General features: G+C 31.3%; 1 protein-coding gene across 1 annotated transcript; it reads left to right on the top strand.

Annotated features, from left to right (window-relative positions):
* Nucleotides 1–849: 849 nt before the first annotated feature.
* Nucleotides 850–3,766, top strand: LOC109788905 (F-box/LRR-repeat protein At3g58900). The gene has a single exon (XM_029269352.2). The coding sequence runs from the start codon at nt 1,284–1,286 to the stop codon at nt 2,346–2,348; it is 1,065 nt and encodes a 354-aa protein (XP_029125185.2). The 5' UTR covers nt 850–1,283; the 3' UTR covers nt 2,349–3,766.
* The last annotated feature ends 8,828 nt before the right edge of the window (nt 3,767–12,594 follow it).

Genomic DNA, 12,594 nt, shown 5'->3' on the forward strand with positions numbered 1-12,594 from the left:
AACATTTATTTTTAGAAAATATTTTAGAAAATAAATAATATAATATGAAAGGAAGATAATGTTTTTTTATTAAAATATTAAAACATGAAAAATGTGTAAGTTACAAATTATAAAGTTAAAACACATTATCTTAAGTAATTTATGAAAAATATTAAAAAGTTTGTATACTATTGAATAAATATTTTTACTTTAATTAATAAAAAATTATAAATTAATTACAAATTTATAAATTAGTATATACTTATTTTATTTTAATTTATTTGAAATTTAAAAAAAAATAATTTATTTCAATTTAATTATAGTTTTATAATATTATTGTAATATTAAATTTTTTTTTCTATTATGCCTTTAACTATCAATACCATATTATTTGATTAATGTATTTTTTTAAAACTCATTTTATTAGTAAAAACGAATTTGGATCCTCTCATGCAATATTCTCTTTCCAGCCATATCTAGCAACATTAATAATCATTAGATATATCTAATGACTCAAATTTAATTTTATAAAAATCATTTAAGAAGTTACATTAATTATATGATTAAATTTGAGTCATTAGATATATCTAATAATTATTAATGTTATTGAAAAGAGGCTGGAGAGAGAATATTACAGGAGAGGATCCAAATTGAGTAAAAACATATAAGTTTAAGAATACATAAAATAATTATATAATTTTTTTCAATAAAATTAGATACATTAATTATATATTTTTAATTTTGTGTTAAAATTTTATCTATCAGACAAAATAAAATAAAATGGTAAGAGTATTATTTTTATTATTATTTTAAGTAGACATAATAATTACCTATTGCATTTATAGTTTTCAACTTTTCGTGGCTCAAGGTGAAGGATATAGAAAAGGAAACCTGAGTTGAAGGGACGTTGCATTTATATATGTCATACTTTTATTTCCCACGCTACCGTCACTGGATTCAGCTTTCCCTCCATAATAAAACGTGTTTATGCTCCTACAGTTGAAACAAACAAACCAATTTTCATAACCACCATCTTCCTTCTCAGTTCTTATTTGCTCAAATTGGTGAGAGGACACCTTAATGCTACGTTTGTTCTTTAAATTTGCTGAGTTTACACAGCTCTTATTCTTTCAAGTTACGGTTTCTCTATATATCTGTTCATGTTACAATATTATTAGAGGCAATAAGCCTTAGTTTTTAACTTTCTAAATTTTACTACTTTGGAAGACGTCATGCATAAAAGTAAGTTAATTGCTTGATGATTAACGCAGCAAATTAGTTATTTGTAGGAAATTTTTAAAGTGATGTTGGAGTCTTCTGGTTCATCTGTTACTGGCTCTAGCGTACGCAAGCGAAATCTTGTGAAGAGACAGAAGAAAAATGAAGGTGTAGATATGATCAACATGCTTCCAGAACCACTCATAAGTCGCATACTCTCTTTTCTCCCAACCAAAGATGCAGTTCGCACGTGTGTGTTATCCAAGAAATGGCTTTTTCGATGGACATTCATCACCAAGTTGGACTTAGATGACACTGTGTTCTACTCTCCTAAGAGAAAAAATGGTGGAAAAATGTTCTTCATGAACTTCGTGTATAGGGCACTTCTTCTCACCCAAAGTAAACTCTTAGAAAGTGTTTCACTTACTGTTGTTAACAAGTACGATGTGTCCCTTCTCAACACATGGGTATCTAACATCTTGATAAGGGATGTTAGAAGTCTTCGTATTGACACAAGTTTTGAGATGCCCTTGACATCTTTTGCATCTCACTCTCTTTTCAACTCCAAGTTCTTAGAAGAGTTGGTGCTCAATATGAAATCTTGTGCCATTAGGGTTTATGATAGTGACTTTGTTCATTTTGGATTACTAAGAATCCTTAAGTTGTCTGGGATTTTGTTTACTGTTGACCCTAGCTACAGAACCATGAATCTTAGTTTACCAGTTCTCAAGGTGTTTGAAACAACAAACTGCACTTGGTTAAATGCAAAATGTGTTACACTAAACGTGCCTCTACTTGAAAGTGTTATCATAGTGCAAAACGCCAAGTCTATGTCTTATGACACGCCTAAATGTTCAATGTGTTTTTTTGCTTCCAATCTGATAGAGTTCAGTTATTGTGGTGATGGTTACATATCACATTATTTTAAGCTGTTACAATCGTTGTTGACTCATAATGCTTCTCTTAATGTAACTGTGAGTCAATGTCCGATAAATAGAGATCCAGAAACAGAGTTCCGTGCCTTTGTGCTTCTCCAAGAATTCAGCCAAGTGAAGTATCTCAAATTTGAGGGCTGTGAGGTAAGTATCCTTTCTAAAAATGTGCATCATCCCTTACTTGGAACACCACATCATAAACTTAATATGCATTAGATAAGAGTAGCATATGTAAATGTTAATTCTTTCATTTATTTAGTTGATTAAATTATTAAGAAGAAAGTCTTGGACTGAAGTAGTGGCACATATATTCACACAGCTATAGTTTTATTTATTTATTTTTTCATTGGAATTAAGATCGTGTGTATGTTTTATACTTTCTCAATTCTCTGATATTAAGTCGACCCTACTGATTATAGAGATTCATATACATGCATATTTTACTTCTAAGCTTGGTGCAATATATTGAATGTCATAATACAAATAAGTTTCTTTATGTGGAATTAATCCAGGTACTGACACAATCAAGTGTGGCTAAGCTACCTTTATTTGGAATGTTGAGCCAATTGGAGCTTGGTTTAGTTAGTGGTGAGGTTTTATTAGGATTGCTTCTAAAGTCACCGGTTCTCAAGACTCTACTTTTCAAGGTTGGTAATTATTGCAACCACATTTTATGATTTGTTAATTTTTTTAGCCTTTTTTTTCGATTCTTATTTGGACTTCATTTGATGATTAATCATCAGGGAATATCTAAATTCGCCAAAGAGCTTTTGAATTCTACTGCTGTGCCCGATTGTTTGACATATACTCTCCAGGTTGTGAAATTTCGTAAAGTCCATGGATGTGAGCATGAGCTGTGGTTAGCTAAGTTTTTTGTGGAAAATGGTTTGGTGCTGGAGAGGATGAGTTTCTCCCTTGTTAGCCAGTGGTTGGGAAAATCGAAGATTATGGAAGATTTTAAGGAGAAACTATTCTCATTTAAAAGAGGGTTCTCTTTTGCTTTTATTGAATTTTCATATGATGATTAATTAGGCTACGGAAAATAGGGGAGCAGGGTCTTCCATGTTTTTGCCTTTTTTGCTTATGTTTTGTCAATCATCTTAATATGTACCCTATTAAATAGAAAAATGGATGATTATTTAGTTAAGTTTTTTTTGAAACGTTGATGGTGCTAAATACAAGTATCCAACTAATAAGATATTAGTAGCAAGGTAGAACAAAGTCTAAACGAACGTGAATAACTATTTTGTCACTCATAATGGTGACTAGTGACTTTTAAATTTAGAGCTTCAAAACAGCAGAAGTTATTTTCATTCCTCCTACTGAATGGGGAGCAATTTTGAAAACCTATAATGAACTGTACTTGATTACATTTGTCTTAATGGTTTTGCGAAAGAATTACAAATTATTGAATCATTATGTTGCTAAACTTCTATATGTAGTTATTATTACGTATTCTTCTTAATGTGATTATTCACATTATCTACATATGCTCTTTATGCGGATTGGAACAATTGTGTTTATGATCACGAAGCCGAGCAAAAATTGTCAAAAGATATGAATAACCAATATTTCATTTTAAAGTTGTATTAGTTTTTTTTTAATTGTTTTTTTGAAAGTCAAGATAAGAAAACAAGAAAAGATGCATATTGGTTGACCTACCCTTCCAATGCTGAAAGTTCACTACTGGCCCTCTCAATATAAGGTCAGTGAAATCCCTCCTCCAAGTTTGCCCTTCATAAATTCAAAACCCCAGATATTTGTCCATATTAATGTTGGTCACATCTCAAATATCTTTCTTCTATTGTCAGAAACCCCCAAAGACACCATGAAAGAGAGCAGAAGGAAAGCAGAGAGCCACATTCTCCACCTACTCTAAATCTCCTTTTGCTAAAAGAATAACATCATCTACAAAGAAGAGGTGTTATAAGGCAACCTGTTACGACTGTTGTTTCCATCCACCCTCCACTACATTCTGATGTATCATACTCCCTGGCCTCTACATATACAAAACAAATAAGTAAGGCGGGAAGATTTCCCCGTTGAAGGTCTTATGATGTTTTTGGATGAAAAATTTTATAAATTAAAAGAATTTTAAATTCTTGGTATTTGAATTACTTTGATTTCATTTTCTATCCTTCTTAAAATATTTTGTTTGGATAAGTCAATTCAAATTTGTCAAATTTTAAATTGTTGGGTTAGATATGATAATTTGATTTCGCCATGTTAAAATTAATTTTAAAAATATATTTATATGTTGAGATTTTTAAATTAAATTTTATAAAAATAAATACTAACTAATTTGTAAATATTTAATAATTTTAAAAATTAATATTAGATAATATTTAATAATTTTAAAAATATTTTTGAATATTCAATAATTAAAAACATGAAGAGATAAGAGATGAGATAAAATATATAAGTGAAATAAGAAAAAAAAAGTATGAGGAATTTCAAATTCTTACTTTTTTGAGAGAATTTGAAATTCTACTATTTCAAGGAATTTTACAAATACTTGATTTTCAAATTCCTTATAAATTCTCCATCCAAACAAGGTATTTTACCTCAAAGAATTTGAAATTCTTCAAATAAATGAATTATTCTATTTAAATTTTCTATCCAAACACACTATTAAGCTTTTAAAGAATCAATTTTAAAAGTAATTTATTAATCTATTTAAAAGTCTATTTAAATTATTAATGTTAATTAGATCAATAAATTTAATTTTTAAAAATCAACAAAATTATTTTTAAAATATAATTTACTCAATATTATTAAAATTTAAATTAAAAAAAAATAGGAAAAAAATTGAATATTGAAAGGATAATTCATACATAACCATGTATGTTGATGTATAATCATGCATAAGTTGTAGTTGTAAGTTTATAAACCTATAATGAAAAAAAAATTATATATTTTTTTAATTTTAATAATTTATTTGTTTTATAAATATATTAGTTTATCTATATTTTTAATAATATATATATATATATATATATATATTATTTTTATTATATTATATAAATAAATAGATTAACCTATCAAATCTAACAAAAAGTTTTGTAAGCTAAATCTGACCTTTTTTTTTTTTTTTTTAATTTTTTATATATAAATAGTCTTTTTTTTAAAAGTCTAAATCTAATCTTTTTATTAAACAAGTTGTAGGATAGACCAAACTTAAAAGAGATCGTTATAGGTCCCTGATTTATTCCTATCCTTATACCTAGTTATGGTAGCATCCCATTTCCATTAGAGGTTTTCAACCATAACATCAGGACACAAGTAGATGACTTATGATATTCCACCTACACATACTTACACTATCCTATGAAAAAAAATGTAAATGCATGAACTCAATACACCTAATACAACAACACAATATGCATACTTAACTCCTCGAGTGTCTGTTCACAACACTAATTCATCATATTTCATCATCAACATTCTCACAATATACATCATCAAAGAATCCATCATAACCATTCAATAATATATCAAAATAATTATTCATACATGATCAACATAACAGACTTCATCAATTTTCATATTATTATTCATTAATTATTTCTTTCTACTAGTATACAATATCAAATCCCTCTTCATGATTCCTCATTTAATAATTAATTAGTAAAATAAAACATCTCAAAATGGAAAAAGGAGTGATGCCCAACAAGAATGTATTTACACCCGACGTGGTATCACTTGTGCCCAAAGTGGTGAGGTCTGAGACTTTTTTTTGTCTCAATCTTGCTTGAGATGGTCTAAGTTACGTTCGATGTCAACTTCCTCATAAAATCAACGTCAAATGACATTGGATGCGAAACCTCACGCTCGATGTGGTCATTCTCACGCCTAACGTGGTGTAGAACTTGTGCATTGCATATTTGCAGTTTGCATTTTTCTCCTCCACAACTCATGTATTCATGAAATTTACAATTCAATCGGTCCATTAATTAATACATACTTTGATACACATCAAAAAAAAATCAATCATTAAGATCCATACAATGTAATCCAAAATCCCCAATACATATGTATAAACTCACCCTTCAAATATACCATTCATCATTCAAATAAATTGATCAACCTATCGTACTAAATTGTAAACAAAGCATTAACAATTTCACCAATGTAGTCATACATACAATACGACTAAACATATAACCTTTAGGACTTAGGAACCGTCCTTCTATTCTTGTTTCTCATATATGTCCAAGGAGTCAAAAATCTCACTTCCCCCTACATAGGGAGATGATTCTCGCAGAACGATGTTCCTCCTATAGCTTTAACTGTTAATATATGTCTTCCTTGGTGGTCTCCTCTTAGTCTTCTCTTGTGAGTGTTCTATTAGAAAAGATGGTCTAACCCAAGAGGGGAGGAGGTAAATTGGTTGATTAAAAATTTCTTGCCCATCTATCTTGGTTTTGAATTTTTTTTTTCTAAATCTTTTCAAAGAAGTGTATTGATCTATAGTTGCATATAGAATATGTAGTTTAGATTCAATACAATTCTAAATTCACTCAAGTCTTTATTCAATGTTTGTACCTCACAACAAATATTAACAAACATAAAAATAAAAATGCAAGAATGTAAGATCAAGTATAGGGAAAGAGAGAAATGCACAACCAATTTATATTGGTTTGACCATATTCACTTGTAATCTACATTTAGTTTCCAATCAACTCAATTGAGATTTTTTTACTAATCTTTAATATCAAAAGTTTTACAGTCACAATACCATATGCAATACACTTATATACTATTAAAAAATCACTTCTTGCACCCCAAGAAACACTCACTTGTAGCACCTCATTACAAGATTCTCCCTTCTTAAGAAACCTACTTATAAGAAAATAATCAATACAAAAGTTTAAGGAATGAATTCACCTTATGTATAGAACATATTTGAGTAGGTGAATCAATCAAGTAACTTATCCTTTCATTCCATGAATTTGATGATCAATTCAATTCTTGAAAGCTTCCTTAAGGTTATCACAAAGGTAAAATAACCCATTCTTGTAATGAAAAATGTTTCTCAAAGAGTATTTTTGAAAAAAGATATTCCAAAGAATCAAATCTCTCTATTCAAACTGTAAAAACTAATATATATAAGTTTTTCGACTGAAATAATCGATTATTTACATGGATAATCGATAATTTTATTCTTAGCAAGTTTGAAAATCAACCAATAACAGTTTAATTCATTATTTTGAGCAATAATCGATTATTCTAGAAATCAAGTTTTGAAATAATTGATTGTTTTACTGAATAATTGATTATTACAACATCTACTCCTCGGATTACTAAAAAATAAAATAAATAATCGATTATTACTTGAAATAATCGATTATTTTAAGTAAAGACTTAATATCTCAATTTTTCATATCATTTATCTTTATGATTCAATTCTAACACGTCTAAATCATCAATCATCATTTAGGTAGAGGCAAAAGGCTAAGTTACTTACTAAGCACAAAGGACATGACCGACAAGGCCTAAAACACACACAATAAGATACAACCTACACTCTTATCTATCAAAAAACTCAAAACAAACTACAAGCTGCACTTTTATCTCTCAAAAGGCTTATTTGTAATCATCAAAACTAACTATGATTATGTCTTCATCTTGAACTTGATCAACATGCTCTAGGTTTCAAAATGTGTATATGATCTAACCCTCTCTATATTTTTCTCTTTTGAATTAGTCTTCGAATTAAACTCATAGTCTAACCCAAAATCTTTTTTATTCACTATCCCTATTTTATTTGTATTATTAAAATATTTATATTATATTTTCTACTTATTCTAAATAATTTATTATTTATTTTTAAAAAATAAGATGTTACAATTTGACATAGGGGTCTTATAAGATTTCATAACCAACAGAGACTTATTGACCTCCTCTGTTAGTTTATGAATTATCAAATAATAAAAACTTATTTGATTGGTAGGATGAATGGGGAGGCAAATTTATAATGAAAGGCTTAGTTGAAAGGAAAATTAGTTTAGAGGAATAGTTGGAATAGATTTGAGTAGTGGAAATGACTTACTAGTTGCTTGGTTACAAATGTTGGGTACATGGCCTATTTATAGGCCTCAACACCACATTCATGTTTTATGTAGAAGATTATAGAGATATCTATTTTTAGAGTTTTCTACCTATATGTAATTGTCTACATAATTCTAGAATTTGTATCTAGTAGTTACTAGCATATTACTTATATATTTTTCTAGAATATTCTAGCTTATTCTAGAAGTTTGTATCACATTTTAACACTCCTCCTTGATACAAATTTCTCTAACTCCTATCATAGTGCAAAATTGTTTGATTCTTGCTCTTGGTAGTTCCTTTTTGTGTTGCAAGAGCTATTAGAGCTCTAATTGTATCTAGGCGTGCTATTGGGGCAAATGTCTCGTTGTAGTCGACTCTAGGTTGTTGTGAATAACCCTTAGCTACCAACCTTTCCTTGTGCTTTTGTATGGTGTCGTCCGGATTGAGCTTTGTCTTATAAACCCATTTCACTCTGATGATATCTTTGTCCTTTGGATAGTCTACTAGATCCCATGTGTTATTTTTCCCAATCATTTTTATCTCTTCTTCCATAGCCTTGACCCATACTTGTTGCTTTGACCTTGGGACTTCTGTAGTTACTTCTTCTGGTTGCTGAATTGAGATAGGAATGTTTTTCTCTACTTTCTCATCATTCCAATTCCAAGTCGCATTTTCATCAACTTCAACATCTCAACTAATAATCAGCTTCTTGGTTTGCAAGTTGTAGACACGATAGCCTTTTGACTGTGTGCTATATCCAAGGAAGATACCTCGTACTGTCTTGTCTTCTAGCTTGTGCCTTTTCTCTTCTGGAACGTGTATGTAGCAAATAGATCCAAATACCCTTAGGTGCTTTGCTGATGGTTTTATTCCACTCCAAGCTTCAATTAGAGTCTTATCTTGGACTACCTTAGTTGGGCATCTATTAAGTATGTAGACAGCAATATAAACTGCTTCAACCCAAAACGTGTTTGGTAATCCTTTCTCCTTGAGCATTGATCTAGCCATCTCCATTACTGTGCGATTTTTCCTTTCAGATATACTCCATTTTGTTGTGGAGAATATGCAACTGTAAGTTTCCGCTCAATGCCTTCATCTTTGTAGAATTTATCAAACTCATGGGAGGTGTATTCTTTGCCATGATCACTTCTAAGTACTTTTATTTGTTTACCACTTTGCTTTTCGACAATGGTCTTAAACTTCTTGAAAATACCAAAGACTTATGATTTTTCTTTTATGAAGTAGGCCCAAGTCATTATAGAAAAATCATCTATGAAGAGAATGAAATACCTGTTGTTATGGAGTGACGACGTCCGCATTGGTCCACATATATCTGTATGGATTAGCTCTAACAAGTCCTTTGCTCTCCATGCTTTGCCTGTTGAAAACGGCAGTCGGTGTTGCTTGCCAAGGAGACATCCTTCACAAGCTTCACTATTCTCTTTTAGGCATGGGAGATCTCTCATCATATTTTTTTGATATAATAACTTTAAGGCATGTGTATTAAAGTGGCAAAATCTTCGATGCCAAAGCCATGAGTCGTCTACTTCTGCTTTCATGGCAATGTTAGGGCCTTGTCTCAGACTTATAGGAAAACTTCTATTCCTCTTTTCCATTTTCACTTGGCCAATTTCTAGTTTTTTATTTTCATATATTTTACATGTGTCTCCTTCGAAATGGAGAGTATAACCTTTCTCCATCATTTGGCCAATGCTCAAGAGATTTTCTTTAAGATTGGGAACTAGTAGAACATCAGTAATAAGTCTCGTACCTTTCTTCGTCTCCATCATAACTGTGCCTTTGCCTTTTGATTCAACGATAGTGTCGTTCCCCATTCGAACTTTCACCTTGAAAGATTCATCAATATCCTTGAAGATGCTTGCATCTTTTGCCATGTGATTGCTGCAGCCGCTATCCAAGTACCAATTTCCACTTGTTTCACTATTGGAATCTTGGGTAGCATAAAAAAGATGTTGCTCACCATTTTTTCTTCAGCAAAGTTTGCTTGATGATTATTTTTATTGCGACAATACTTCTCCACATGTCCAACTTTGTTACAGTGGCGGCATTGTGGCTTTCCATGATATCGACAGTCTTTCTCAGCATGATTTGTCCTCTTGCAAATGCCGCATGAAGGATATTCATTCTGATAATTTCTAGAGAAATTTCTAGAATTCTCTTTATTTCTAGAAGTTTCTCCATTATTCCTTTTATCTTTATTTTGAGATCGTAATTTGAGCTTTGATTGAAAGGCATTTTTAGTTGAGTCCTCAACATGTCTATTCAACCTTTGCTCATAAGCTTCAAGTGACCCGATCAACTCTGTTACTGATAAGGTAGATAAATCTTTTGTTTGCTCAATCATTGTCACAATTGGATCATATTTACGGGGAAAACTAATTAGAATTTTCTCCACAATTTTCTTATCAAGAATATTTTCCATATGCTCTCATTTGGTTAACTATTTCTTTTATCTTAGAATAGTAGTTCTTTACAGTCTCAGATTCCTTCATATTTAACAATTCAAAGTTACGCCGTAGAGTTTGTAATTTTACGGCACGTACCTTTTCACTTCCTTCGAACTCCTCCTGCAGCGTAGTCCATGCTTCTTTGGCTGTTGTTGCACCCATTATTCTCGGAAAAATTGTGTCGGTCACAGCTTGTTGCAAAATGAATAATGCCTTTGAATTCTTTTGTTTGTTCTCTTTTAACTCCTTTTTTTGAGCTACAGTAAGCGCTGAGGTATCTTTTGGAGTAGAAAATCCTTCTTTTATCGTGTCCCATAAATCTTGAAAGGTGAAACATGTCTTCATTTTTGTACTCCAAAAATCATAATTTTCACCATTAAAAATGGGAATAGGGATAGATGATGGTTGAATGGTGTTAGCCATGGATTAGAATTTGTTTTTTGAAAGTGGGTAGAATATTGGGAAATTTTTTTTTGGAAGTAGTAGGGTAATATTTATACGCCCAGCAGATGACTGAATGTAACTCAGATATCACTGTTAGTTTATGAATTATCAAATAATAAAAACTTATTTGATTGGTAGGATGAATGGGGAGACAAATTTATAATGAAAGACTTAGTTGAAAGAAAAACTAGTTTAGAGGAATAGTTAGAATAAATTTGAGTAGTGAAAATGACTTACTAGTTGATTGGTTACAAATGTTGAGTACATAGCCTATTTATAGGCCTCAACACCACATTCATGTTTTATGTAGAAGATTCTAGAGATATCTATTTCTATAATTTTTTACCTATATGTAATTGTCTACATAATTCTAGAATTTGTATCTAGTAATTACTAGCATATACTTATATATTTTTCTAGAATATTCTAGCTTATTCTAGAAGTTTGTATCACATTTTAACATCCTCGTTAATTACTCACTAGAGTAAAAAACGCCTGTTTAGCATCATAAAAAAATAAGGGAGTATTACACCTTGATCACTTTGACCCAAACTCTCTTATATAGGACATGCTTTTAAAATACCTCATGCCCTTCGCCTATAGGATCTTTGCATCTGTGCACCAGTGATCACCAGATGGAAGGAAAAGGCCATGTACCTTATTCCTCTTTCTCCTGAAGGAAGTATTCCTATTGTTCTCGAGTCCTGACTTTTGAAATATCTGAATGTTTCCTCTTGAAACAATATGTCTTCGTATTCTTTCAACAGACATGCATTGAAGTCGAACAAGCTATGCAAAATCGATGTTCTCTAGGGCTCTTTGTATACCTCTCAAAAACAGCCGCAAGCTCCCTCTTCCTATGAGAAATGTTTCCAAAGACCTCAGAGAGTTGAATTAATTGCTTTGAAACCTCCACCACATTTTTTAGCACAACCACCATGTACCTGTTGTTTTTAATCCATGCATCTTGGACCACCTCGGGGTGGTCATCATGCTTAAACCATGTTGCCTGAAATCGAAAAGGCCTAGCCCTCCTATTAGTCATTGTGTGCTTACAACGAATGAGGAGGGGGTTGCAAACCGAATGTCTCCTTTGTAATGTTCCACAAATGCTTCAGGAAAAGCAAGCCTCCAAGCACAATCACATACTCCCTTTATCTAACCTTTTAGAGATAAACACACCCCCCTAGTTCAACGTTTTTGCCATGTAATCTGGCCTTGGAAGAATTGCATGTCAATTTAGAGCACAACTATATATTAAGGCAACCAGCAAATCCTCGCCAACATCCATGGTTTGACTAACCTTCCCCTCAGCTCCTCCAAATGCTGCCAGAGAATGGGTCTTTTGGCAAAATTTGGGCTCACATACACAACTGAACAACACCACCCATTGTTCCCCTTGCAAAATAAAATTGTCACACACTATGACACAAAACCTATCACTTGAAAGTGAAGAACCCTCCCTTTTGAGCTAAGACCCACACTCCTCCCTCATG

Source organism: Cajanus cajan, chromosome 10, assembly GCF_000230855.2.
Source record: "Cajanus cajan strain Asha chromosome 10, NIPB_CcT2T_4, whole genome shotgun sequence".
NCBI lineage: Eukaryota > Viridiplantae > Streptophyta > Magnoliopsida > Fabales > Fabaceae > Cajanus > Cajanus cajan.

What these genes read in the sequence shown, in the direction of transcription:
- LOC109788905 (XM_029269352.2), top strand. Translation starts at nt 1,284, where the DNA reads ATGTTGGAGTCTTCTGGTTCATCTGTTACTGGCTCTAGCGTACGCAAG.